At 37.8% G+C, this 27,724-nt stretch overlaps 1 protein-coding gene across 4 annotated transcripts in view; it reads right to left on the bottom strand.

Moving 5' to 3' along the window:
- The window catches only part of LOC136866098 (pre-mRNA cleavage complex 2 protein Pcf11), a 444,626-nt gene that overhangs the window by 235,356 nt on the left and 181,546 nt on the right, over window positions 1–27,724 (bottom strand). For 3 of the 4 annotated variants that reach the window (XM_067142769.2, XM_067142771.2, XM_067142772.2), the window contains one exon: window positions 25,890–26,039. In XM_067142769.2, coding sequence (XP_066998870.2) covers window positions 25,890–26,039 — 150 coding nt within the window. The remainder of the gene's footprint in view (window positions 1–25,889; window positions 26,040–27,724) is intronic. The other variant, XM_067142770.2, reaches the window with a different exon arrangement.

Raw genomic sequence — 27,724 nt, 5'->3', positions numbered from 1 at the left:
CCGCTGGGAAACTATGAGAATTCTCAGGGCTTGTCTCCCATGTGGCACATCAAATAATGAATCTGTGCATAAATGATGAAATACATTGTCGTCACACAAGGTACGTAGCCATGGCCACACCATCTCAACAACTGTCTCCAGTTGCGCTTGTAAGATCACCAGTGTATATATGTTGTTTTCATGGTTACAATGGCCGTAAAGGTGGAAAAAATATTAGCACTAACATCAATGATACTACTATTCCATGATATGATGGAAAATAGTTCAAACTTTCTGGCATTGACTTTATGTAGCACTGACACAGATAAGAATTATGGCGACGATGGTATGCGAAAAGGCTACGAGTGGGAAGGAAGCAGCCATGGCCTTAAGACTTGTATGATGTGAAAATGGGAAACCATGGGAAACCATCTCCAGGGCTGTCGACAGTGGGTTTCAAACCCACCATCTCCCCAATACAAGCAGCTCACAGCTGCACGCCCCTAACCACACAGCCAACTCGCTCACATTTGAACTGAAGATCCTACATGATGATTATTTTTATGCTTCTTAGTTAACTTGAGCACATCCTTGATATGACAGTAGAATCTTTCTACTACATCTTTACCAGCAGGTGGGTGATATTGACACTGACTGGTAGGGTATGCAACTGCATCAAAAAAACAGGATTGCAATATGGTAAAAAATTCCTTCCTATGCAGTTCACTCACTGGGGAACTATCCCAGTAACACCATGCATGTTATGGGAAAAATTACCATATTTACTAGTGTATTAGACCCCTCTTTTCCCCATTTTACAGCCAAAAAAGTAAAGGGGGGGTCCAATATGTGATAATCTCAATTTTTTTTTTGCAGTAACATGACTTCTAGGCTATAAAGAGCCGCATTTATGGATATCTACAGGTGTGGCGGTAATGCGTTTTATTGTCACAATGTTTAATTTCGTACGTTCGTTGCTTTCCATTCTTTAACAAACCTATGAATGTATTTTCATTGGAAGGAAGTATTTCTAAATGTGAAAAGTTAATAAATGGTGAACACGACTTTCAGGCCTACATATAAAGTAAATATAATCCGTTTTAGTTGCTCATATCACGTCATTCGTTTCATCTCATTAATTCCTCCAATGAGGTTGACGTCAGGAAGGGAATACGGTCGTAAAAACTTGCTATGAAGACTCGTCTTAGTTCATACTCGACCCCATAGAGAAAAGGGATAAGGGTATCATATTAGGCAATATCGATACAAAATAAGTTAATGGCCAGTCGTCATCATTCCGTGTCCGGTCAGAATTTCCAAAATGTAGCAACTCCGATGGCCTTGTTGTTCGCCTCAATCAGGTCCTGTGTAGTGCAGGGTTGTTCTAGTAGAGGACAGATGAGCAGGTGGTTCGGATCTTGTGTTACACCACACTCGCAGGATGCGTCTCCATCAGCTGGTCTTGCAAAGAGAGACGCCCACCCTAAGACGATTAAGTGATCTCCAAATAGGGTAGGGCAGGTCATTCCCTGGAGCTAGTTCTTCCTTTGCAGGGGTATCAGATGGCGGCATGCTCTTCCACCTGGTGATGCGGTTAAACTCCGATGTTCCGATCAGTGGTTGAGTCCTGGTGATGAAGCTCTTTCTCGACTTCAGTCAACAGACAACAGCCTGGTGATCATGCAGTGGATGGTGAAAATCATTAGTCTGCTTTGTCCTCTCTGCATCAGCAGGAACAGCCCTTCTGATAGTTGGGGGAGCTATTCCAACAATCGGGTAGAATTTGTCAACTGGAGATGGCTTCAGACATCCCGACAAGATTCGTACAGTCTCGTTGATTGCAATGTCAACCCGCTTGGTGTGAGTGAAGCGTACTCTGCAACTGACACACACAAAGCAAGAGCAGAGGTTCTCAGTCATTTGTCTGTCAGTTGAGCAGTACGCCTACCACACAGTAAACCTGATCACTGCTTTCAGTTTAACTGTCTTGCGCCGCTAACTTCCCTGCTACCGGTGTGTCGTCTTTCTAAATGACATCTTCACTGCCATCTCGTCAGCCATGCACTGCAATCGAGACCGAGAGCATTTGAGGTCCCATCTTTTTGAACCTTTTAAAAATAGTTTTGTTCCGATCTATAGAGTGCAAACTGTGTGAAGCTATTCCCAAATGGTTTCTGGAGCTGGTCTCTGATATTCTCAGCTGGTGTATGTGTAGCAGAAGCCACTCCTCCTGAATAAAGCCGTGTTGTTGAAAGTGTGCCAAACCACCAGCTGATAACTAGCGTATGTTACAAGTTGTATTTGCGAATGTAATACATAGTGACTGGAAGCATTCTATTGATAAATATGGCTGTTGCAAGTCAGACCCTTATTTTTGTTCTCTACATTTATCACATCAGGATTTACCTAAACAGCTGTAAATGAGATAAGAAAGACCGCATTGTTTAGGTTAGGTATGGTATTGTCTGCATAGTGCCAAAAGTTCCACGACGGAAATAATAAAAATAAATAACAGGAAAGTTTGCCGCATTTATGGATATCTACAGGTGTGGCGGTAATGCGTTTTATTGTCGCAATGTTTAATTTCGTACGTTCGTTGCTTTCCATTTTTTAATAAAGCATACCCCACTATGTTTTGTTTTGCGTCTCCGAAAATTGTTGCAAGTAAGTGGAGACATAAAAAAATCAATATTATTATTAGTTAGATATGTTGGCGGGTAAAACAATTGTGATTGGATTGTTTTCATCATATTTTAAACCTACTTCTCTCAAAAAAAACCTATATTGGCCCGAGCTACAAGATATTAAACGATCACTTTGTCAATGATCTCGCCTGCCTATCTTCATAGGCCTAGCAACAACCGTGAATATTTGTTAACTAATTTAAACTCATTTCCTCATCCCGAGGTGGTGCAGCTCTTTCTTAGACAGGCCCCAGTGAAAGGGAGTTGCATGTACCATTTTTACCACAAATCAACCTTCCTACCATTCGTAAATCTCTGGCAATCTCCGGGAATCGAACTCAGGCTCCTAAGAATGGCAGCTAATTGTGATAACCACTATGCTGGCGGACATTCTTAACTACAATACACAGAAACAATGTTAACAGCGCACGAACAACACAAGAACAGTCATTCTTTCGTCCCGATTAACTGAGTCGTCAGCGCGCGCTAGCCTCTTGCTTTGCAGGACGATCACCGCCCCGAATCCCCAGTTGTATCAAACGCACACGCTGCTGTGGTGAGTGGGAAACGATACACGAAAGCGACGGACGAAACACTCACGAAATAAAGTATCATATAAATACGCTTGAAAATGAGGCTTCGTAAATTACACAAGGACGTAAGAATTTATCCTTTATCCAAAGGGAAGAGTATTGGTCGTACTAGAAGTTATCTTAGTAAAAAATCGGAAGAAGTAAAAATCAATCGGAAAATCGGAAGACGCGTTAAAAACCGGAAAGTTTCTGGGTCAATCGGAAGGGTTGGCAGGTATGCGCACATGATGTCCATAAGAAAGACATTGAACGCAACGGGGTATCACAGTTCTTTTTTGTATCCTACAGTCAAGCCATCCTAGAGTGATTAGACCAGCTTCCAGAAGTTTCGTAGCCACTTTTTCTTTCAGCTCTACTATGGCGAGTTTCTGCCCCGAGCCGTTCGAATTTGTGACTGTAATTTTTATCTCACCATTCAAATTCCCCAAATCCCGCCTTACAGCATCATCTACATCCACAGCAGTGGTAGCATCATCCATATCCGGAATTTCAAGTGTTGTTCGGGGGATCACAGCTTTCACTTCACCATCATGTCCACCGACATCTCTCAGAGATTTATTAAATATGCTCCTATTCTCATTTTGCGTAGTTTTCTTAAATTCCAAAAGAACAAGGCCCGCTCTTGTTTTATGAATTGACCGAATATCTGTCCCGCTTTCTTCTGGCTTCACTTTACTCCGAATTTCTCTCAAAATATCTCCATAAGTCTTACCATTCATTGGTGTGATGACGACAGCTGCTGAATGGCTCCGTGGTTTGGGGTGGTGATGTTTCCTCTTCTTTCCACTTTCTGTGGCTGCGTCATGATCATTTCTATCAGTTTCTGGTTGCGTATTTTTTATCTCATCGTTGTTCTTTTTCTCTTTGGGGGTGGGGGACTTTTTTCCATCACATCTCACCTTTCTTCTTGTTTGTCATCGATAGTTAAGGTTTAGTCAGCTCTGACTCCTTTACAGTTGTTGATTTTTGTTCTAATTGCTCCCTTGTCTTCTTCCAAGACATTCTGCAAGTTGCTCCCGAATCTAGAGCTTCCTCCAATTTTGACAGGCTGTTCCAAATTTCCTTCTTCAGATTCTTCAAAGGCAATGCCATGATACTTTTTAGCAATGCTCTTGCGATCTTGAGATGCTCCTCTTTCTTTTGTTGATATTCCATTATTTGCTGATTTACATCAAGCTCATTTCCGGAATTCTGAATGCTTTCCATTGATGTACGAGATACATCTTCATCACAAATTGATGATGATGATGCTTTTTGTTTAAAGGGGCCTAACATCGAGGTCAAGGGCCCCTAATGGTACTTAATGACATGAAATGGAATGACGAATTTAAAGTCCAAAAGTCTCCACTGACCAGAATTCAAAACGTGAGGACGAAAATGAATGGATGGATATGAATTTAAAACAATCAGTGGATGCGACCCGCAATGCCTTACACGCACAGGAACTGACATAAAACAATAGGATTACTGACCAAGGGACTGCTGCTATAGCATAACACTGAATCGATGATGCTTGCAGTCTAAATGGGGTCCAAAATCCAAGTTATCGGCTCCTCAAAATGGTACTTATGTCTAGGAAAGTAGAACCATGGTATTTGTCATGTTGCGGTATGAATCAAAAGTAGCAGAGACTGGCGGTATTCCACACATTATGGTACTACTCACAGGTTATGAAATGCGACATAATACAGACCTATGGTTTTTCTCACTTTGCGGCGCCATTTACGGGCAAAGCAAACCTATGGATTTCATCACAGAGTACTAACCACAGGGACCTGCACTATCCCGTGGTGTTCCTCATATAGTGGGTACTAATTATAGGCAAGGCAGAACCATGGTAGCTATCATCCCATGGTCCTGCTCATATGGTGGTACTAATCACAGGTACTGCAAAAGCTGACCGCACGGTGCTCCTGTGTGCTACTAATCACAAACCTATTTGGTACCTAATATAGTGGTACTACGCAAGAGTAAAAGTGACCCATGATGTTATCCACGTGGTGGTACTAATCACAAGTAGTTTCATGGTTCCAAGACGATCATCCCTTGGTCGACCCTTTTAGTCGCCTCTTACGACAGGCAGGGGATACCGTGGTTGTATTCTTCGTCTGCGTCCCCCACCCACAGGGGGTTGTGAGTTTGGTCCGCGAGAGGTATTTTATTTTCCTCAAGTCCGCTGGCGAGCCGGTTAGAACTCCCCTATCCGCCACCTGGGACATGCCACGTGGGAGTGTCACCTCTCCCTCTGCTACGCCAGCATAGTAGGTCTGTGGCAATTAAATTGAAGTAACAAATAACGTAGTTCAACCTATTCAATACAAATAAATAAGAAATGTAGAGTTACATTTCTATTAAATCGTAAAATCAAGAAGTAGAAGAAGGTCAGTCACTTACATGAAGTAAGACGTGATCTTCTGAATAGTAGCACAACAAACGCAAAGTTCGGCACTGTCTCCAAATGTTTATGAGAAGAGGTGAACAGTTAAGTGAGCCAGCATGCATATATTATCAGGCACGAAGTCACAACATAATTTAATGAATATGAAGTCCAAAATAGTGTAGAAATCGAAGACGAGTCACTTGATTGAAGCGAATTGCTAGCTCCTGATGATCAGCACAACAATGTCCGGCACTGTGCTTTCAAATGCCGACAGAACACTGAATAGCTTGATGATCCAGTCCGTAATTGTTTTGGTTGCGAAAAAGTGTGTGTGTGTGTGTGTGTGTGTGTAAATAATACAATTTAATATAATTGAAGTATGTAGCTAGGATCTTGTAGATTCTTTAGAACAGTTGACTTAAAGAACAATTGTGAAGAGAAAAATGGTAAAAAGCGCAATACCGGAAACAAATGAAAAACGTACATGCACAGTGCGCTACTTCTTAAAGATAAGAATTCAGGTCGTAATTGAGGTAGTCCAAGGCAGCGCAAGGCACGAGTTTAAATTTGAATGTAAAGACCCAAAATGCAGGTGGCACTGTAGTATATACAGTTCAATTCGGAAAGTACTAGTAGTTTTTTTTTTTTTTTTTTTTTTTTTTCGAGAAGAGAGGTGAAAAGGTAGAATAAGTTAATAAAGGAAGAGGATTAGTAGATAAAGAGGAGAATAAAAGGACTGGTTGTTAAAAGAGGATAAGATAGGGAAATAAAGGAGGAGTAGTTTAGGGTGGGTTATTGGAGGTAGAAAATGTGGGTACGAACTTTGGAAGGCATGGAAAATTAAACTTGGGTTTTGATATTTAGAATTTTTGAGAAGAAGAATTAGGAAGTCAAATAGGATATTGGGTTTTTCAGAAATGTCGTTTAAATTGAAATTAGGGTTGAAGTATTGGTCAAGGTGAATAAAACAATTTCAGTAGTGTTTAGGAGGGGGCCTTTGTTAATGATTTTAAGTATTTTTATGTCTTTTTCAATATTGGTGAAATTATGCTTGGAATCTTGTATGTATTGTCCTATAGCAGAGAATCTGTTGTATTTAATGGTGTTGATACGTTCAGAGTGTCTGATGTTGAAGTTGCAGCCAGTTTGTCCGATGTATGAGGAGCTGCAGTTGTTACATTCAAATCTGTATACTCCGGATTTAGAAAAAGCATTACATTTATTTACCGATTCATAGTTGTGTAATATATCAAGATTTCTGTTATTGGTTCTAAAAGAAATTTTGATGTAGTGTTTTTTAAGAACATTAGTTATTTTATAAGCATCTTGAGTGAAAGTAAAAGTGGAAAATGCAGTGGGTTTGGCTTTGTCTTTTGATAACGTAGTTTTAGGACGGTGTTTGAATTTGTTGATGATACGGTTTATAAAAGAGTTGTTAAAGCCATTAAATTTAGCGATAGTACGGATGGTGTTCAATTTGTTATTTAAATCTCTTTTAGACATAGGGGTGTAGAAGGCACGAAAAATTAGGCTGTTATGAGTAGCATGTTTATGTGCTTGAACGTGTGAAGAATCTGGATGTATTGTGGTTGCTGGGTGGTTTTCTGAAAATTTTTGTAAGTTAAGGAAGAAGGAAGTCTAGTTATAGTTAGGTCTAGAAAATTAAGAGTTTTGTTGTGTTCTGATTCAAAGGTGAGTTTAATGTTAGAATCAATGTTGTTAAGAAGAAGTGTAGAGGCTGTGTTGGTTGATTCTTCATTTAAGATTACTAATGTGTGATCAACATATCTGGCATTTGAAAGCACAGTGCCAGACATGTTGCGCTGATTTTCAGGAGCTAGCAAATCGCTTCAATCAAGCGACTCGTCTTCGATTTCTACACTATTTTGGACTTCATATTCATTAAATTATGTTGTGACTTTGCGCCTGATAATATATGCATGCAGGCTCACTTAACTGTTCACCTCTTCTCGTAAAATTCATGTCAGCGCTTTCCGGGCTTGTAGGCCGTGGTCCAGGAGCGAGTGAATGTCCCGACGTTTCACCGAAGACTGCGTTCGGCATTGTCAAGGGTTCCGACTGACTTCGATAGCAGCGAAGCTCTCAGTGGAATGAAGTGCTGTTGTAATTCCACCTACTTATATAGTGCAGGATACGGTACGCTGCTCGCCTATTGGCCGCTATGGTGAGGGGCGGTCGCTGATTGGCTGTTCTTCGGCCAATGGTTGAGGTGGTAGGGAGCCCGATGTACACTGACCTGCCTTGGCGGAGACAGGCAGGCGATCACCCGTTGCTTTCTTCCGGTCTGCCGCGGCTATCGTGTCCTTCAGGGTTGGAGCTTTCAAGACTGGAAACCAGGCTTTGTTTACCCGTTCAGATTCCTCCTTACGGTTGAAGCTGTTGGTATGCTTTAGGATTTCAATGGCTTCCCTCTGTAGCCGGGCGTGATAAGACACAGTAGTTGACAGTACTTTGGTGGTGTTGTACTGTATGTCATGGCCTGCTAGCAGCGAGTGTTCAGCGACTGATGATCTATCTGTCTGTCCCAGCCGGCTGTGTCTGTTATGCTCCTTCAGTCGTGTGGCGATGCTTCTCGTAAACATTTGGAGACAGTGCCGAACTTTGCGCGTGATGTGCTACTATTCAAAAGATCGCGTCTTACTTCATGTAAGTGACTGACCTTCTACTTCTTCTAGAGGTTACGATTTAAAAATCGCACAGTGCCAATCCCCATTATCTTATTTTGCCTCTTAAACTGTTTGTGTGAAAGACTCATTCTTTAATTTCTTATTTACCTATGCATTGTTTTTGCATTTTATTCGGCTGATGATGACCCAGATTGAAGTCTAAACCAGTACCGCTTCCGCTTATAATTAAATAGAAATGTAACTCTACGTTTCTTATTTATTTGTATTGAATAGGTTGAACTAAGTTATTTGCTGTTTCAATTTAATAGTGATACAGTTCAATACGGAACATCAAGAAATTTTTATCTTTAAATACATCCTCATCGTCGCATAGAATTCCTGTCTCTGACATGTCAGCGCGGGAATCTCACTGGCCGTGACTTAGATCTTGGCTTTGGTGTCTTATGTTCCTTGAAGTATTCTTATATAACCTATAATTCAGTTTACTCTAACACGTATCTTTAATTTCCTGACAGAGAAACCACCGAATATAACTATCAAACTTATAATTAGGAGTGGGGGTAATAAATCATCACTTATAATCAAATATAATAATAATAATATTAATAATATTAATAATAATAATAATAATAATAATAATAATAATAATAATAATAATAATAATAATAATAATATTAATAATAATTGTATTTATTTAGTCTCATCCAGGACACCCTAGATTTGCCATAAGACACAATACACAATAACAATTTTGAGGGAAGATAAAGAAGATTGTTTAAAAAAAGCGATAGGTTACAATTAACCATGTTAAATGGCATGAACTCCATATAAATGGTGATGAAGAATCGAAACGGAGTGTTTGATGAGTGAGACTACTATCTCATCTTGTAGACTTCGCTAGTTTATATTTCTGTCACCATGTGACGAAAGATTTGGGAATAGTTCCCCTCACGCCAAAGAAAAGTCCAGTCACCGTAACTTTTTTACGGTTATACGACTCAAGAAAGAAAGGGATGGTTGGATTATAGATATCCTTTTCTTCATTATCTACGTCAGTCGGCTGAGAGGCTGAAGATTCAAAGCGTACCGTAGGATCAATAATTTCTTCTTCGTTCCTCTGTCTGTCAATCGCTATAATATCAATCCTGCAAGTGCTGCCTCCTTCGGCGATGCAGTGGACTTCTTCGTACACTTCTAGATTTTTGAGACGAAGAGCATTAGCAATCAGGTTTCTGATGATGTTATGGTGTTTGATCCTAAGCAGTTCTCCTTGAGGGCAACTCCCCAGCACATGTGGTAAGGTTTCATACTCACTGCAGTGTCTGCAGTGGCCTGTGCTGGTAGAATGTCCCGGCAGAGTACGTACTGGTGCAACCATCGCGGTCATCTTCAACATCTCCCTCCATTCCGAACAAGTTAAACCATCCCTTCTGGTAATCCAAGAATTAGTAGCAGGAACTAGAGCAAATAACTCAACACCTCTTCATATTTGCGTGTTCAAAGTATTCGGTTGATTAATAAGATTAAAATTAGGTTGTTGTCCAACCTAGTTCCAGAGAAATCAAAGACAAACAGCTACACCACCCTTATGTATAATAGCCCGGCTATCCATCATATCACTAATATTTTAAGAAAACACAGTGTCAACATAGCCTTCAAGACAATAAATAATAATCAGAACATATTCCTCAACCACAGTAGTCAATATTAACATCATTTACTCAAGGTCAGGTGGTTATAGGTTAAAATGTGCCCAATGTGAGTTCACATATTTTGGACAAACCGGGAGGAGCTTTTACACGAGATATCTGGAACATTACAATGCTTCCAAGCATAATAAGTATTCGGCCATGAGCCAGCATATGACTGAAACCGGCCATAAGTTCACCTCAATAGAAAATGATTTGACGGTCATTAAAAGCCTAAGCAAAGGGAAATTATTGAACGAAACGGAAAACTTGTACATTTCTTTGGATCAAAATTATAACAATAATAATAATCTTAACGATGTCATGGATAAAAAAAATCCGTTATATGAAACAACTCCGAGGTTAATGCAGGCCGTAAATCAGAATAAAGTTCCCAGTATATTTAAATCACAGAACGCATGCGCTCCAACAGCCACACCTAATGCCGGGTCCGCCCAATCCAATTCATGTAACGCCTCTCAAACAACAATACAGACGCACGACTTGAAACTCACGACTCCTTCCCCACCATGTTCCACCCCTCCGCTACAGCATCAATACTACACTAGGAGCAGCAAGCTTAGCCGTTCAGACATAACTGGAACAATTGGTCCCAGCTAACGTCGACAAGACAATTACAGACAACTCATATTCCTCCCAGATTGAATATGCACCAATGGGAAGTTTATCAACAAGAATGACGGAATTTTCCAAATATTTTTATCCGATAAGCAATGAATGAAATCAACAATATGTATCCTACTTACACGCTTTAATCTTAAAACATAACCATGCTTCTTTCTAAAGGAATATTCAAACTGTTTCAGACCCTAACATGAATGACTTTAACCAAGGTTCCGGTATTGTTAAAATTGTTACGACTCAGGCGACCATATCAGCTGAAGAAACCCCAACTGGCGCAGTGATAAATTCTAGCCAATACAATTTGAGAAACCCTAATTCACGTTGTGATCAATCCAATCCACAATTGGAAGTCCAGTCAAGAAACGAAATTAAAGCAACGTACAAAAAGAAATCCCTCCGAAATTTACAATTTTATAAGGTTCATTTATTTTTGGCCCAAATGTTGTATCCGTTGGAAAGGAATTCATTCCAACTACATGTGGACTATAAATTGAATATTAACGATTTTAACCAAGATTCCGGTTTTGTAAAAGTTCTTACGAACAGTTCATTGAGTTGAAGTTCAGATAGGCAGCGAGTTTTTTTTCTGTGAAATTTCGAACAGCATTTATGTGCCAATCATTCACAGCTTTTAGCTTAAGATTGATGTTCAGCTGTTGAAGGTACGCTTCCCAAGTAGCGCGCATTAATGCTAACCCTTTATGTTTGTGGCTCGAATAGATCATACTTGTCGGCGTGTCACTCGGAAGTTGTAGAATTTCTTTAAGTGCGCTTCTGATCAGGTTGTCTGTTTTTAACAGACTTGATTTGGGAATTTTCTCAACCGAAACAGTCTGGAAGGGGTATATCAGTGTAGGGCCAATAAACTGATTTATTACAGTCAGTTTTGGATGCAGTTGGAGTGAGTCAGTCCTGGTAATCTAATCTAAGTTAGCTTTCAATTTTTCAAGTACCTGATTTTCATTGAAGACTAAAGTCTGTCTGAAAGTTGCCCCTACATATTTTATTTCTTCACTATCATTTATACTTGTAATGTTTCCAGAGACTGTCACGATATCATCAGAATGAAGTTTACCATTTTTTATAATTATGGCATTTGATTTGTCTGCATTTATATGCTAACCTATTTCTTGAAGCAGATTTATGACAGAAGTGACTAGGACTGAAGCTGCTGCTTGGTCTTTAGCTATGATCACCAGATCGTCGGCAAAGCATAGGGATTACAATTTATAAATCTCTTTTTTTTTTTTCCAATCGTATTGGAGTTCAGAGTATCAAATTATAATAATTAAAGAACCACCTTTCCAATACACAAAATCCTTATATTTAGGATGAAACCGTTTAATCACAAATTGGACATGTTTCACTCAACTTTGTGAGCATCATCAGCAATAGTTAACATAAATCATTGGAGGGTCACGGCCCTGATCCTGGTGTATATCACAAAAGAATGTCTAATATACATTGATAAAAATATATAAATTTAACACTTTAAAATAGTCAATAAGATTATTTATGTCTATTAAAATAAAAAATTTTATCATTAAAATTGTTTAAAATGTGAAACGGAATGGATGGCTTAAAAGTTAAAAATAGTATATGGTAATTAGATGTTCTTAAAAATCGTTGTCCAATATATCTACGCTCGATTGCATTAAACTGTTTATAATAAAATCAGTTTTTCATATCAGGGTGAGTTCTTATTATAAACTATATTGCTGTTTTAAAAAAATAAAGATGATGAGAAACGCTAAAATCGCACACGATGGTTGAAAAACGAAGTTCACTGGTGATAAAATGTCGTCTAGATCGGCGTAAATTAGCCTTTATGGGACTCCTTGCGTTGTAATTTCAGCCGTTATTTTGGGCAGTAATGTGTTGAAATTGTTGTTCTAACGGAGAATTACTGATCTATTATATGGATCTATTAATGCAATCGAGCGTAGATATATTGGACAACGATTTTTAAGAACATCTAATTACCATATACTATTTTTAACCTTTAAGCCATCCATTCCGTTTCACATTTTAAACAATTTTAATGATAATATTTTTTGTTTTAATAGACATAAATAATCTTATTGACTATTTTAAAGTGTTGAATTTATATATTTTTATCAATGTATATTAGACATTCTTTTGTGATATACACCAGGATCAGGGCCCTGACCCACCAATGATTTATGTTAACTATTGCTGATGATGCTCACAAAGTTGAGTGAAACATGTCCAATTTGTGATTAAACGGTTTCATCCTAAATATAAGGATTTTGTGTATTGGAAAGGTGGTTCTTTAATTATTATAATTTGATTAAGCATAGGGATGTTAGAGGTACAGTGTTAGGACTCAATTGAAAACCATACATTTCTGATACTTTGATGTCTGAGTTCATCAAGGATGTGGTTTATATCCCAGTTAAATAAGAAAGGTGAAATGGGATCTCCTTGCATCACTCCACATTTGATGTTTATCTTATCTGTATGACCACGAGCAGTTTGGACTTGTGTTGTTTTCTGTGAGAAGGTTGACTAGTAAATTCTTAATGGATCTGGATAGTATAGAGTTCTCTATTGTCGCCTTTAAGTGATTCTGTCCAATACTATCGAACGCTTTGCTGATGTCGAGGAATATTACACAGCCCGAAATCTTTTTCATTATAGCTGTTCGTAAAATGCCATCAACAATATTCACGTTAATGAAAGAGCCAGGGATAATGAAAGAGCCAGGGGTCATGACAAAACCTCTTTGGAACTGGTTCAAAGGGATGTATTCCCTTACAATTTTATCAAGGATCTTACTTAATATGTGCCGAATAATGGAGCAAATACTAATCGGTCTCCATTTGGACAGATCATTCTCTTCACCGCCTTTATGTATAAAAACAGTTCTCGCTGCCTTGAGAACCTCAGGAATGAACCCACTTTCAAATATTCTTCTGATGATATGGGCTAAAATATTACCAGCAAGTGGATCATAAACAGATTTCAATAAAACCTTATCCGGACCTGGGCTAGTGTCAATTGCTATGCTCTTGATAATAGAGAAAACTAACTCTTGAGATATTGAAATTGTATCAGCTAAGGTATCATTCGTATAATCAATATACGAGTCTGTCATGCAGTGTTGCCAACTTAGCAGATTTTCCGCTAAATTTGGTGGAATTAGAAGACTGTCGGCGGAGAAATATACCATTTAGCGGACAGCGGAATTTTTGGCGGAATTCTAGATTTATTATAGCGGAATTTAGTGTTTTATTTACATTACTTTTTTAAAAAAAATTGTACTCCAGTCTGTCTCTGAACTATTCCGTATTTCTTGTCAGGAGCTAGCAATCACATGAGGAAAACATGTTATTTGGATTTGATGTTATGAAATCGTGGTATCAAAAATTTGTAATGGGTGGGGAAAGGGTACTTATCTCTTAGTTGACGAATGACGACAGATAATGAAACTGTGAGAGAGTTGCATTTATATTATTTTATGCTACAAAGGAAGACCGTTTAATGAACTGGCCTGTTCTGTGTGTGGCCCTTGAGGTAGGAGATTCACCTAGTTTGCACCCGGCAGTAAAACGCCTACTAGTTTTAGCTCGCCGGCTCGCAGGCAGGGGGTTAATCCCAGTGAAACTCACAGATCAGGTGAGTACAGACATTATTATTATTATTATTATTATTATTATTATTATTATTATTATTATGTGCATACGGACCCAACAGATCACGCAAAGCTCTAACGATTCTGTTTTCTAAGTTGCCTAACAACTCTCATCCTTTCTCCGTGGATCCTTTTTCGTTCTTCTGTCCACTTTGCTCCAGTCTTCTTTTTCACTTCGTTCTCTAGTTGCATTTTCCACCCATTAATTTTTTTCCTATACAGATTTGTGTCCACGGTGTCATTTGAGTTCATCTGAGCTTTTTCCAGATCCTTCTTCACTTCCAGTACCCATGGAATATTTTTTAGATGTTCTATGTAGGTGAGAATCTTGTTTGTTAGTCTACTTGCCGGCAGTCTGCGGACGTGCCCATAAAATTTCAGACGTCTTTGCGGATGTCTGCTGCAATGTTGGAAAGGTCTTCTGTCACTGGCATTACATTATCTCCATCACACTTATCATAAACTTATCTTACTATTTACAACACCTTGACATAATTATGTCATTTTGCCAGCTGACTTCATTATTCACTGTCAACATCATCTGAATTAATACATAATAAAAATTATTTAATTTATTTTTTTATCATCATCATCATTGGAGAACATTATCATCTTAACCCGTAATCATCATTTAGTATTTTAATGTCGTATTTCACCATTATTGAGAATAATATTGTAATTTCTTCTTAAGCTTCTTCAAATTATTATCATGATAAATTATCAATTGTTTCACAGCAATTAACCATTATTGTGTCTGACGCTCTGGCTAAATGGTTAGTGTGCTGGCCTTTGGTCACAGGAGTTATACATCCTGTACTATGGCTACAAATGGACGCTATGCCATGGGAACATTAAAAATAAGATGCAAATACAACTGTAAATGTTGAGAAGATCATACTTTTATCAGGTACAAGCCGAGAAATAACATACAGAAGGCAGTGAAAAAGAATGAAAGATGGAATATTACAAAAATTTATTATAAAAAAATTCATTCGTGAAGGAACCAACGCAAGCAGATCGCTACGGCAGATTAAAACGGAAAGAAGGCTATATTCATAGAAGGTTTTAATCGAGAAGAAATAGAAATAATAGAATAATAGAATAGAAATAAACTTCAAGGAAATTGATCAAGACAATGAAATACCGCACATACTTGTTGAATTAATAAATTGAAATAGAACAACGGGTCAGGATCGTAACGTAACCAGTTACGTCACGAGACGCCAAGTGAAAGGAATACCCAGCATCATAACTTGCTCTCAAGAAAATACGAAATACAACAGCGATTAGAAACAAACTATAGAAAATTAAATCACATAATTGAAACTTTTATAACCATATTAGTAACCTGCAAGACTGTAGCACGATTTGATTGGAAGCATTAGTATCAATATATTTCTAAATCATAGAAGGCTTAGTTCACTAAGATGACGAAACGGACCATCTTAATCTATATTTCTGTTCTAACTGCGCAAGAAATGGCCAGCATCATGTGCTAAGAAGAGTAAGGCAAGGCTGTATGGAGATGGGGACTTGAAGCCAACAAACGTATTGCCAGATGACTGAGAAGGAGGGGAGACCTACCCAGATGTTTCCCGAAGGCTAATACGATGTTACTGCCGTATTGACGACATGTCCTAAGCATTTTGGACACACAGCAGCGAGGGAAAACAGGAAGAAAAGATAAGTTTATTAAAATATCATTACCGTAAGTAATTTAAATATCATGTTTTTGAGAAGTGCCATTTTCTAATTGTATGAAATATGTGTGTGCAGTGCTGTCATGAATTTATATTCAAAAGAACTGATGTTACATGTGGAAAGGCAATGGATTTAACTACAGAGGAGGTTATTAGGTAGTCATCTGACCAAGATGACAAGTTCGTTGAGTTAGGATATATTTAACCAGTAATAACGAAGTCATGCGTTCATCATCATCGGTTTGCCCTTCCAGCGAGCCGGGTAGGGTGTTTGAAAACGAGCGTCTTCCAAAGTTGCCTATTCAAAAACATTTCGTTGTCCAAGACAGATTCCCAATTCCATCCTCTTCTCTCTACGTCTTCCCTCAGCTGGTCCATCCATCTTCTTGGTCTTCCAGCTGGTCTTCTACCTGTTATTCTCTTTTCCAAATAAGCACATGGTAACCTTGTGCTATTCATTCGTTTAACATGCCCAAATCATTTAAGTCTAGATGACCTAAGTCTTTCCTCCATCGATTCATTTAGACCTAGGTTAGATCGGATCTCATCATTTTTCACATGATCAAGTCGGGTCTTTTGGAGGGCAGTTCTAAGAAATTTCATTTCACAGGCTTGAATCCTACTATAATCCTTTGATGTTAGTGTGCAGGTTTCCAGAGACTATGTAAGGATAGGAATGAAATATGACTTGTACAGGGTCATTTTTGTTCTTTGTGGGACTTTCTGATCCCATAGTAGGTGTCTAACGATGCTGTAAAAGTTAGAGCCTTTGGTTACTCTGTTTGTTATTTCTATCTCAGCTCCGTTATTACTAGCGATTACGCTTCCTAAATAATGAATTGGTGTACTACTTCAACTTGGTGGTCCTGTATTTTTATGTTGCATTCTGTATAATGTCTGCTGATTTTTAATGCTACTGTTTTTGATGGGTTCAATTTCATTCCATGATCATCAAACTTCTTACACCATGCATTCAGATTATTTTGCACTCCCTCCTCTGTTTCATCCCATATTGCCACATCGTCTGCAAACACCAGAGCCTGAAGATCTTTATTACCTTTTCCTTTTAGTTCCTTTAAAATGGTATCCATAACTGCTATGAATAGAAGTGGTGACAAGACACTTCCCTGTTGTACTCCTTTGGTTGTATTGAACCATTCAGAGTGACCATCTCCAATTCTGACACAGCTTTTACAATTACTATATAGCATTTGGATTTTCCTAATAAGGTACTCCGGTACACCAAGTTTTCTAAGATTTTTCCAAATAGTTGATCTAGGAACATTATCATACGCCTTTTCAAGGTCCACAAACACAATAATTAGGTCTTTTCCTCTTTCCCAGTGTTTTTCTGCCAACATCCTCAAAGCAAATATCAGATCTGTTGTGCTTCTTCCAGTCCTAAAACCATGTTGTTCCTCTTCTAAGATAGGCTCTAGTATATCCCTTACTCTGGCTTCAATGATCTTCTCCATAATTTTAAGGCCGTGTGATAGGAGGGTAATGCCTCTGTAATTTTCACTTTTCCTTCTACTCCCTTTCTTAAAGATAGGAACTATCACCCCTTTTGTCCAATCTTCAGGTATTTCATTATCCTTCCATATTGTTCTGAGAACTCTATACAGCCACTGTATTCCTGGTGGACCAGCAGCTTTAATCATGTCAGCTGTAATTTCATCAGCTCCTGCTGATTTACCACTTCTCATCCTGTGGAGAGCTTGCTCTACTTCTGTCCATGTAATTGGGATATCTTCCTCTATTGTTTTTTGTCCTACATCCTCAACAGACATCTCTTTAGGGCCATTTAGGAGCTCGTCAAAATACTGCCCCATTGTATCCGTGATATCTTTCATATTGCGAACTATATTCCCATCTGCTGTCTCCAGAGCTGTAATTGCTTCTTTATCTGATCTTTTACTTTTAACTATTCCATATATCATTTTCATATTCCCTTTACTGTCTTCTTCATAATGCTATCAATATTGAGTAAAGCGGTTAACTTACTACAGCTATTGTTATGATACGACATTGTGGTTGGTGTTATGATTATATTAGGATATTATACTACGAAATGGAGATAATGTAATGCCATATACAGTTTATATTGAGGTCATAGGAAGACATATGAAGAATATGAGAGGAATCTGAAGAAAATTGAGAAGGAAATGGAATATATAAGTGGACGAATAATAATTACGAAGGCATATGCGTCAAGTTAAGATAGATTATTGTAGTTATTGTAATGAGTGAGATATGATATGAGAAATGTGAAGCAGATTATATATATAAAGAATGGTCAAGTAATAAGAAGAATAATGATGGTGATAATTTTTTTTTTTTTGTCGAGATTGAAGAGATGGATATTTTATCGACAATGTTAAGTTAGTTGACGCAATTTAAGGTTGAGAATAGATATATTTGATTCCACAATGCATATTAATCCTTCAGTATTCCATATATAACACTAAATATGACCCATGTAACGTTCATACGTAGGTTAAATACGTGTAGATAATCAAAAACGAATCTACATAGGGAAGTTAGTGAACTTAGCCCATCTTATCCTGAATTTTTAACCACAAATATCTTTATTCAAATAAATGGAGTTAGGAGGCTTCTTTGCTCATATTAAATGGTATCACTGATGAGGTTCTCTGTAATTCGATGAAATTGATTAGTAGAGTCTTCTTAGATGACAGACTACAGAATTTCCAGTAATAACATTAAATAAGATGTCAGGAGTAATTGGCGACATAATGACAGATCATATATGGTAAATATATTGGCACTTAAACTAATTTTGGAAATTTATATGTTATTTTTGACGAGTGACTTAATAATAATTGTAACTTTTATTATTTTTAGAGCAAAGCGATGATTTAATGACTTATCTTTTCTTCCTGAAGTGTATGAATGTTAGGGACGTATATTTTGAAATACTCAATTCATAAAAATGAATGAGAAAACTAGTGCTTTTCTTATATGAAAGTTAACAAGCGTGATAATTGTGATAATGAAATGTTGACAGACGTGTGCAGGCAAAACAAATTGAAAACCTGTGAACAGATTTGCAATGTATTGTATATAAATTAAAAGGAGAATTTAAGAAATTAGGCTGCGTAAAAGCAAAGAAATAATATAAAACGTGATTTTTATTTGACAATTTATAACAAGTAATGAGCATCTGAATCATTTTCTATATCTCACAGAATTCATGTATATATAGCAAGAATTTATAATTTATACAAGATTGAAGGCCTTTAGATGTTATATGAATATTAATTAGGTTAGTTAGATGATGAAATAATTAGATTTTCTTCAAGATATTCAGTTTTCAAACCATTTTCAAGATCTTTTAATTTAATAAAGACATGTTAGATAAATGTATTTATTCTTTCTATGGCTACTTAGGTTAAGTATCTGCTTATAAGTATTCATATGCTAAGAGTCATGGACATTTATAATGATAAAAATCGAATCGCGAGATGGAGATGTCCAACGTGTTGATATCATACAAATTAGTCCGTTTGTCTCGTTCGGCGACCTTTCTGTCAGAGCATACGATCCCAAATGGACACTGAAATGAACATTAATGACAATTTTGAGTTGGTCTCGATCTTTCTGTGACTCGACCTGGTCGCGAGAACGGCGCAAGGTGGGTGTGACCATTTAACTTTTATCTTGTCATTATGCTAAAATCTTCTGAAATAGCCACTTAAAACACTAAGGAATATTCAAAGACATTTTCGAGGAAGTCAATGAAATATTTGTTTTTGTTGTGAATTTATGTAAATATATATATTTATTAATGGGATTTTCAGGACTCATACAAAAGACATTTAATTCTATTTATTTAATCATTATGGGTGTTGGTGGAAAAAATTATTTTGGTATTGGAGATCTCCTGTAGTGTGCTTGTTGTAACTTGCAATCCGTTAAAACAACCTTTTGCATCACCCTGCATTTGCCATGTGGAGGCTTCAATAACGAAATTGCTGCATTTCACGATCGAAATCTCTAGAATTTGTGGTCCATATATGGTAATTTGTTTTAATTGGTCGGAATAATGACCTCCATCATTGGCACAAATTTTGGGTCGAATCGTAGTAAGCTTCCCTGATTGGCTGTTTGCGTATTTCTCACTTTCCGGTCTTTGGCTCTTCGGTAGGAGCAGGGCTCTTGTGCGCGGCTTTGGTTTTTGTATGTCCTCACGGCCGGACCACTTCGAGTGTGGTCCCGTCAGCGGCTCCAGCCACCTCAGCATATTTCCTTTCACTTATTTTAAATTAACATGTAAATTTATTTGCTTCGGAGTTTATCTTAGACCCTGGTTTTCGGTGCTCTGTTTCGTAATACCTTAGCTCGTCAGCTAGGCATATCCTTTTCTTTTGGAGGCAATTCCTTTTATTAAATTTTTGAATTGTGTAATGTAAAATTTAATTTTCCATCTGGGGTTGCCTTCCGTAGTCCTGAGACATTTTAGTGTACGCCGTTTGGAGCTATGCGTCTCTCGCTGATGTGTATTAGGAAGACAGCAACTCTAAAGACCTCTGCAATAAATTTTAAATTCCTTTGTCAATTTTCCTTGTAAGATTGTTGTAATTGATTTTATATTCCCTGTTAAATTTTCCCTGTGAATTTTAATTGCAGAATTTGATCTCATTTTCTTAACAAATTTTGTGTATGTTCCAGTTAAAAATGCTCCTTAAGCATTTACAAGGACACACTTCCAAGTTCTTGTTTTTGTGGAATAGTAAACCCTTGGTGACCGTATAAAACATCTGTCCCCTTTCCCAGGATAGAGCCCCCAATTTTTCCCTTTGATCTGTTTTAATGTAATTTTGTTGGTGTTTATGATGAGCCTTAAAGTTAATAATATGAGTTCCCTGTTCAACCCTGCGCCCATATATTTAATTGGAGGCTTTGAGCGGGTAAAATACATATGCAGTCTTACTAATAAACGGTGTATAACTTTTATACAAGGTTCATACACCGTTTATGTGCAATTTGTTATTAATAAACCATGTATAAGCCTCCTGTGTATAAAACTGTTATAGTTATTCATCAGTCTTACTAATAAACTTCTATACCTGGTTTATACACCCTTTATGTACAGTTTGTTACTAATAAACCGTATATAAGCCTCTTGTGTACACATCTGTTATAGTTATTCACTGAATTACTTATACAGACCATGACCCTTGTATAAGCGTTTTATAGCCGCGAGCGACAAAAAAGGAACGAGTGATCAGTTTATTTTAGTGCCATTTTATGTCTGCAGTAATATAATCGTTGTGAAATATCTGACTTATCTATTGAGCACTCATAGAAAGAACAGAAAATAACAATCTCCACGATATTTTTAACATACAGTAAAAGAAAGAACATTTTTGAGGTTATGGAAGCTGGAAATGTTCGTAAAATAAAACTCTGTGAGAGGCGGAGTGACTCATTTCTCTTGGAAGACGGAAGTTTTTAAAATGAAATATTGAATTACGAAGGAGTATGCTTGAAAGTCATTAACATGGTCAGAAATGACTTAATGAAAGATCCTAGAGGTGGCTTCATATTTTGCAAACTTCAACTTCTCACAGCACTATGGACATGAGTGTGGAAATGGGTTAGTACAGTAAATATTATCAGTGACAATTATTACTATAGAACGTTTCTTCTTCATTTGAGGATCCATCGTGCACCCTTCTGCCTTTGTTCTTTGAACTAAGAACGCACGCACACACGCACACACACCCGCAAACTACACGGACTTCACAAACACAATCCACTTGTCCTCAAGAATTGTACATTGCGTCACCGATTTCTATTTGATCAATATTATACTACTGATAAAATGAACACAGCACTGCATACTACCGGTACTGCCTGCAGATTTAAATGCGCACTGTTTGGGAGATCCCTACTGGCAGATCAGCTAGCCAGCAGTGTCACGTGTGAAACCTAAACAAACGAGACTTCCGTCCTGTCATAAATTACGAATTAAGCGAGATAAAGACTTGAGGTTTGTTTTAAAAACACCATAAAATCCCGAATACCACCTGCCACCAAATAAGACCCGCACCCTAAATATGAGAAGGGAAAATACGGAGAAAAAAAAAAACCTTACATACCTATTTTTCTTTAAATATACAACAAATCTAAATTCAAACAGCTACAATTAATAAAATCACAAAAAATCGTAAATAAAATCCGTCCAATACTCGGATCATTCACAATTCACCATCGTTATCTGAAGTATCACCATAGGAACTTTCGTCGCTGGCATCTTTCTACAAATAGTCGTCCTCACTACAGTCCACTGCATTTGAGATTCCACATTTATTAAAGCTTTTAGACAGTAGATCGTTGGGAATGCGTGCCCATGCGGTCTTGATCTAGCTGCATATTAGTCCCACTTCAGGCCTCTTCACTCGTCCGGTTGATAGTAACGCGTGATTATCATTAGACATCCATTCAGTGTACAACTGTTTCATTGCAGTTTTTAAGGCCGGTTCACGCACACATCCAACGGCTGTAGAATAGAAGCGAATCCTCCAGGAAATATTGCAAGAACGGTTTTTCCTTTCCTCATCATATCGTTTACGGCGTCAGTTGTATGTCGTCAGTAACTGTTCAACACAAGCACGTTTCGTTTTTGTAACAAAACGTTGCCATACGCACTTCACCCAGTCCTCAACTAACGCACTGTCCATGCAGCCGGACTCTTGTGTTCTAACAATAACACCGGACAGCAAGTTTCCTTTCGGAAGTGTATTCCTTTTCAGAACCACATAGGGAGGGAGTTTGGTTCCATCCGCTAATACGCACAATGTTACTGTGCATCATTGCTTTTTGTTAACACCTGTTCTGATGGTTACACTATCAGAACCCTTCGTATTCACTGTATTTTCCAACGGCATTTCAAAATAGACAGGTGTCTGGTCAACATTCCCAATTTGCGACAGTAAATAAGAATTTTGCTCCCATAAATGAATGTGACACTGAAAGGCCGTTAATTTTCTTCATATGCCCCAGGGAGATGATGTGAAATAGACGTAGGGTACATCTCCGAATGCACAATCCCCTTCTTCGATTAAATTTTTGGATCCTTTCGCGGCTTGCAGTCAAACCCTGTGTTCTTTTGAGATTTCTAGTGCTTTCAATTAACACATTTCACTAGAAACACCATATCCTAACTCACGTTTTTCTATCAAAAATTTGTGGAGTCGGTCTTCAATTTCCGGAAACACTGCACTCTGCCTGTGGAACGCTCTGCGATCGCTGTTCCTTTTTAGAAGTTTTCCTTCTTTTTCTTCTTCGCCAATCACGAATACACGATTCATCAATATCGTACTTTCTGCCAACGGCACGATTTCCATATATTTCAGCATCGCTTACAACTTTAACCCATTGAGCCCTGCATATTTGTTGGATTGAAACTGCGTTGGCGCTCGGATTATTTTGGCGGAAATATAGTGTCGCTTCATATCATGAGAAATTTCTTACTTACAAGACCATTTAGATTTAAATGTACATGAAAACAAAAGGCTTTCATACCACAAACTGCGGAGCAAGGAATACAGTAAAACATTTTTATTTTATTAGCATCACGGGACAGTGCTCAGTCCACCTGCTGAGCTGTAACACAGTCTTCTCTTTGCACTTCCTCTTCGATTTCCACATCTATTTGTTCTTCAGGAGCGTTGCTCACACTAGTACTAATATTACTACTAATTTCACTGAAAAAATTACATTCCTAATCATCATTACTTCCTAAAAGGGGTTATATATCGGTAAATATCAGTTCTATACTGGCAGCCATCTTGTTTGCAAGCGAATCTCAAAGCTAGAGGTAGCCCACTTCAAACTGATATTACCAAGCACACTATCGATATATATTAGCAAAGAGCATATAACATTGTAAATAAAGAATCGCTACACAAATCACAAATGCAACTCACTCTGCCATCTCTTCAGAAAAAGTTGAATTACGTAGTAAAATTCCCAATCTGTGCCTCTGTCAATGTTTTCCGTACCAAATTCCTTGGGACTCTGTCATATGTCTTTTCAGTATCTAGAAACGTTACTACCATGTCCTTTCCATATTCCTAATACCTTTCCATCATTTGATGCAATGTAAATATTGGGTCAAAAGTGGACCTGCCTCTTCTGAATCCATGCTGGTATTCTGCCAATTTTCCTCTACACTGTCTCTTATTCGTCTATCCAAGATCCTTTCACAATCTACGTCATCTTCCTCTTATAATGGGTCGACATAATCAGGTCCATACTCCACAGCTGAATTCACAGTTGTCAGTTGAAGAAGGTGTGGTGTACCAGAACTGAACCATTCAGTTTGACCCACTTTGGTTCTAACACAGCTTTTGCAATTTTGATACAATGCTGTTACCAAAGAGAACATTCATGGATACAGAGACTGGAAAGAGGCCTAGGGGAAGTCCTCGAATGAGATGGAGGAGCTCTGTTGTGGACTGTATTGCAAATAGAGAAGTCGATATCAATGAAGTACTAGAAGAGGAATAGTGGAAAGATGGAATAAGGTGGAGGGCTATGGTACACTACCCTACCCAGAGAGAATCTGAAAAAGGATGAAGAAGATTTTTGGGAAAATAGTGCGGGTGGTATCCGAAGACCAATCGCCTCGCTTTGAACCCGTGTAAAATTAATAGTAAAGACCCTGGCCAGCGAGTGACTTCTTCGTACTTGCGCATACCAATTTCTGAACAGGACTGTAAGGAGAGAGAGTGTGAATTTTATCATCATTCAAATTTAAAATCAAACTTATCTACGTTGAGCCAAAATAATAGCAGTGTAAAAATTACAAACATACCGGTAATGAAGATAAAAGGGGAGTTATGAGATGACAGGTCCCAAGCAATGAAGACTTTTTATTTGACGTTACTTATAATTAGGCCTGTATTAATATTTTTACACTTGATTGCTATTTAACATTTTTTTCTGTTAACGGCATTAGATGCGGCTTGAAATTCTGTACGTAACTGGATATTCAACTATTTCAACCGATAACATTCAGATTTATACACACATAGGTCTAACCAGCAAAATCCACCATGCACATGAAGAAATACGTCAGTGAACTGCAGGAAGACGTCCCTACGGTTTCGAACGTGTGTATACGTGCAGTTATGGTAATGCAATGCGTATGCCACGTTTATTGGTAAGAAAAATATGCAACGCTTATAGAGGGTTTGTTCAGTGTATAACTATACAAGTGTTACACAACTGTATACAGATTTTTTATTAGTAAAGTAGCTGAAGATGATTGCAACAGAGGATCAAAATTAGGCCAGCACTCATAATGTACTTTTAAATATATATATATATATATATATATATATATATATATATATATATATGTATCAAATACTATACAAGTATTGATTAGGTGGAGAACCCCAAACCTACAGATGCGAACTGTTCAAAACCTCTGCTACATACTGGTAGCTACAGCCGTTATCCTCCAATGCAACTGGTTTCGCCAAGTCCACAAGAGTTATGAAGCATGTTGTTGAGTTGTCTATGGCTCAGATATCCCTTAGGTAATGTTCGAAAACACTGCTGAACTGATGGTTTTCATAATTGGCACAAAATGTATAAGAAATGTGCTGGAGCACTCACCATTGTTTGAAATGGTTACAGTGCTGCATTAAAAAGCCTTACGCTGTTATTCATCGTTGCTTTTCTTTCAGTAATGTTCATAGAACATTAGCCAATCAAAAAATATTGAAAAAAGTATGGTAATCTTATACAATGTAGAATTTAACTGAGTTTTCTACCAAAATATCTAGCATTACGGTTTTTTGGAGGGCAGTGTACTTCATAACAGAGCAAACTATATTAGTCTAAAATGACAGAATAATATAAAATTGACAAAATCTCACTTGAACTGATGCTGCAGAACTGGTCGCCACGATCTCCTTTGCAACTGAAACTGGAACGTCTGGTTTGACAGGTTTTGTGGCCACCAGAGAAGTGGTAGGGAAGACCTTAGTGCCTTCAGGACCAACTTGGATAGATGGAGCAAGCAGCTGCTGTTTTAACAAAAATATTTACATTGTTAATCAACCCTTCGAGAATAAGTACATTCCCACTCTTTTGTTTATGTTAATACATCTGTTGTGAATTATTACAGTAAACACAAACATGCATTATTTTTGAAAAAGGGACAAACACAGTTCACATCTTTATGAAGTCAAATTCAAATGCAGTGAAACCTTGTTAGTACGCTCCTCATTAACATGTTTTCCCGCTTAGCATGTTGTAAATTTGAAGTCCCAACGCCCATCGTATTAAATCTGTATAAAGAAATCCCTCACTTCAAATGTCATGATTTTTAGTCTTTACCGCTTACTACTATCATATATTCTCCCGACCTGAAAATGTTCCTTGTCATCCCTTGTGCATGGAATATGATTTCCAACAGAGATAAGAGCCCTCGCCACGGGTCGGTCTGAGAAAGTTGCGCGATAAAAGGAAATGACCATGAATTCTCGAACACCGAGTATATTGCACCTTCGAGGGGCAAGCTGTTAGCTTAGGTAAAGATGAGTTTTGCGTCACTGATTGGCAGCAAAGACTTTATACTAGAACAAGACGGGAGATTGCTAAGTTAAAGCACAGTAACAGATTCCACTGCGGCTAGGAGTGCTGAATTCAGTTTTCACACTTTTTTTTCAAAGCTGTCCTGTTAACATACATGGCTTATGGCTGGGAGTCATCCGAAATTATGTGTCACTGAAGTAACCGCCACAAAATGTGTGACGGAAGTATAACTATCAACCGTGCAGCCATTAGTGGATGGTCATGACCGGGAGACATAACTGTGCTCATTTGATTTTCTCAAAGGGAAAAGTGGTTTATTTTTAATTCTATGTTCTTTGTTCTATGGAAAGGTCTTTGCTGTCCGTGAGATTGTTGAATAATCCAGTGCGCTTGATTGTACTTGTAGCCTATTTCACATTTTAATCAGAAGTTAGAAATTTATTTATTCAAAATCATTCTTTCCAACTTCGGAAACTTCCCTTTGCACACTCATCTTCTTGTTCCGTTTCTAGTTTGCTTATACGCATTTTCAATTTTGTCCCGGTTGCCCACAATAGTGTTCAAAGTAGAAGGTGCTAGTTTTAACGTTCACGCCAACTCTACACGCTTAAGATATCAACTTGAAGGATTTTAATTTTTTCTTCATTAGCGAGTGGTTTCACGACCATTTTCTTATCCATAGTGTGCCCGTTCGCATCTCGAAGACCAATTACAAAATGGCGGCGTAGGAAGGTATGGCCCATGCGATCTACTAAGGCAATGAACTTCATATTAATACAGCGTATAGGAGGCTATGTATGTCATGGAACGGATTATTTTCGAAGACACTGCAGAACAGTAGAGGCTCATTTTGAATTGTTTTAAAAAATATATAGCAGCGGAAGGATTGTATAAGAAGATACTCAAAAAATTACATTCGCAGAAGCAAGACGCAGATACGAGCGGAGCTACACATTTGAAGAATATTCTTAGCTACTGAGGAGAATATTAACTATTTATAATCGGCGATAGCATACGATTAAATTATTCACCGGTGTATGCTAAGAAAAGAGGCGAAAAATTATATAAATAAATAATTTGTGGTGATATACGACTGACATGGATTAGTGAGCAGCCACTCTACGATCGAAGGAATAGGAATTCACCATTTTACAATATTGATAACTTCATACGA

Source organism: Anabrus simplex, chromosome 3 (assembly GCF_040414725.1).
Source record: "Anabrus simplex isolate iqAnaSimp1 chromosome 3, ASM4041472v1, whole genome shotgun sequence".
Classification (NCBI taxonomy): Eukaryota; Metazoa; Arthropoda; class Insecta; order Orthoptera; family Tettigoniidae; genus Anabrus; species Anabrus simplex.
This window is presented reverse-complemented; position numbering and strand designations above follow the sequence as displayed.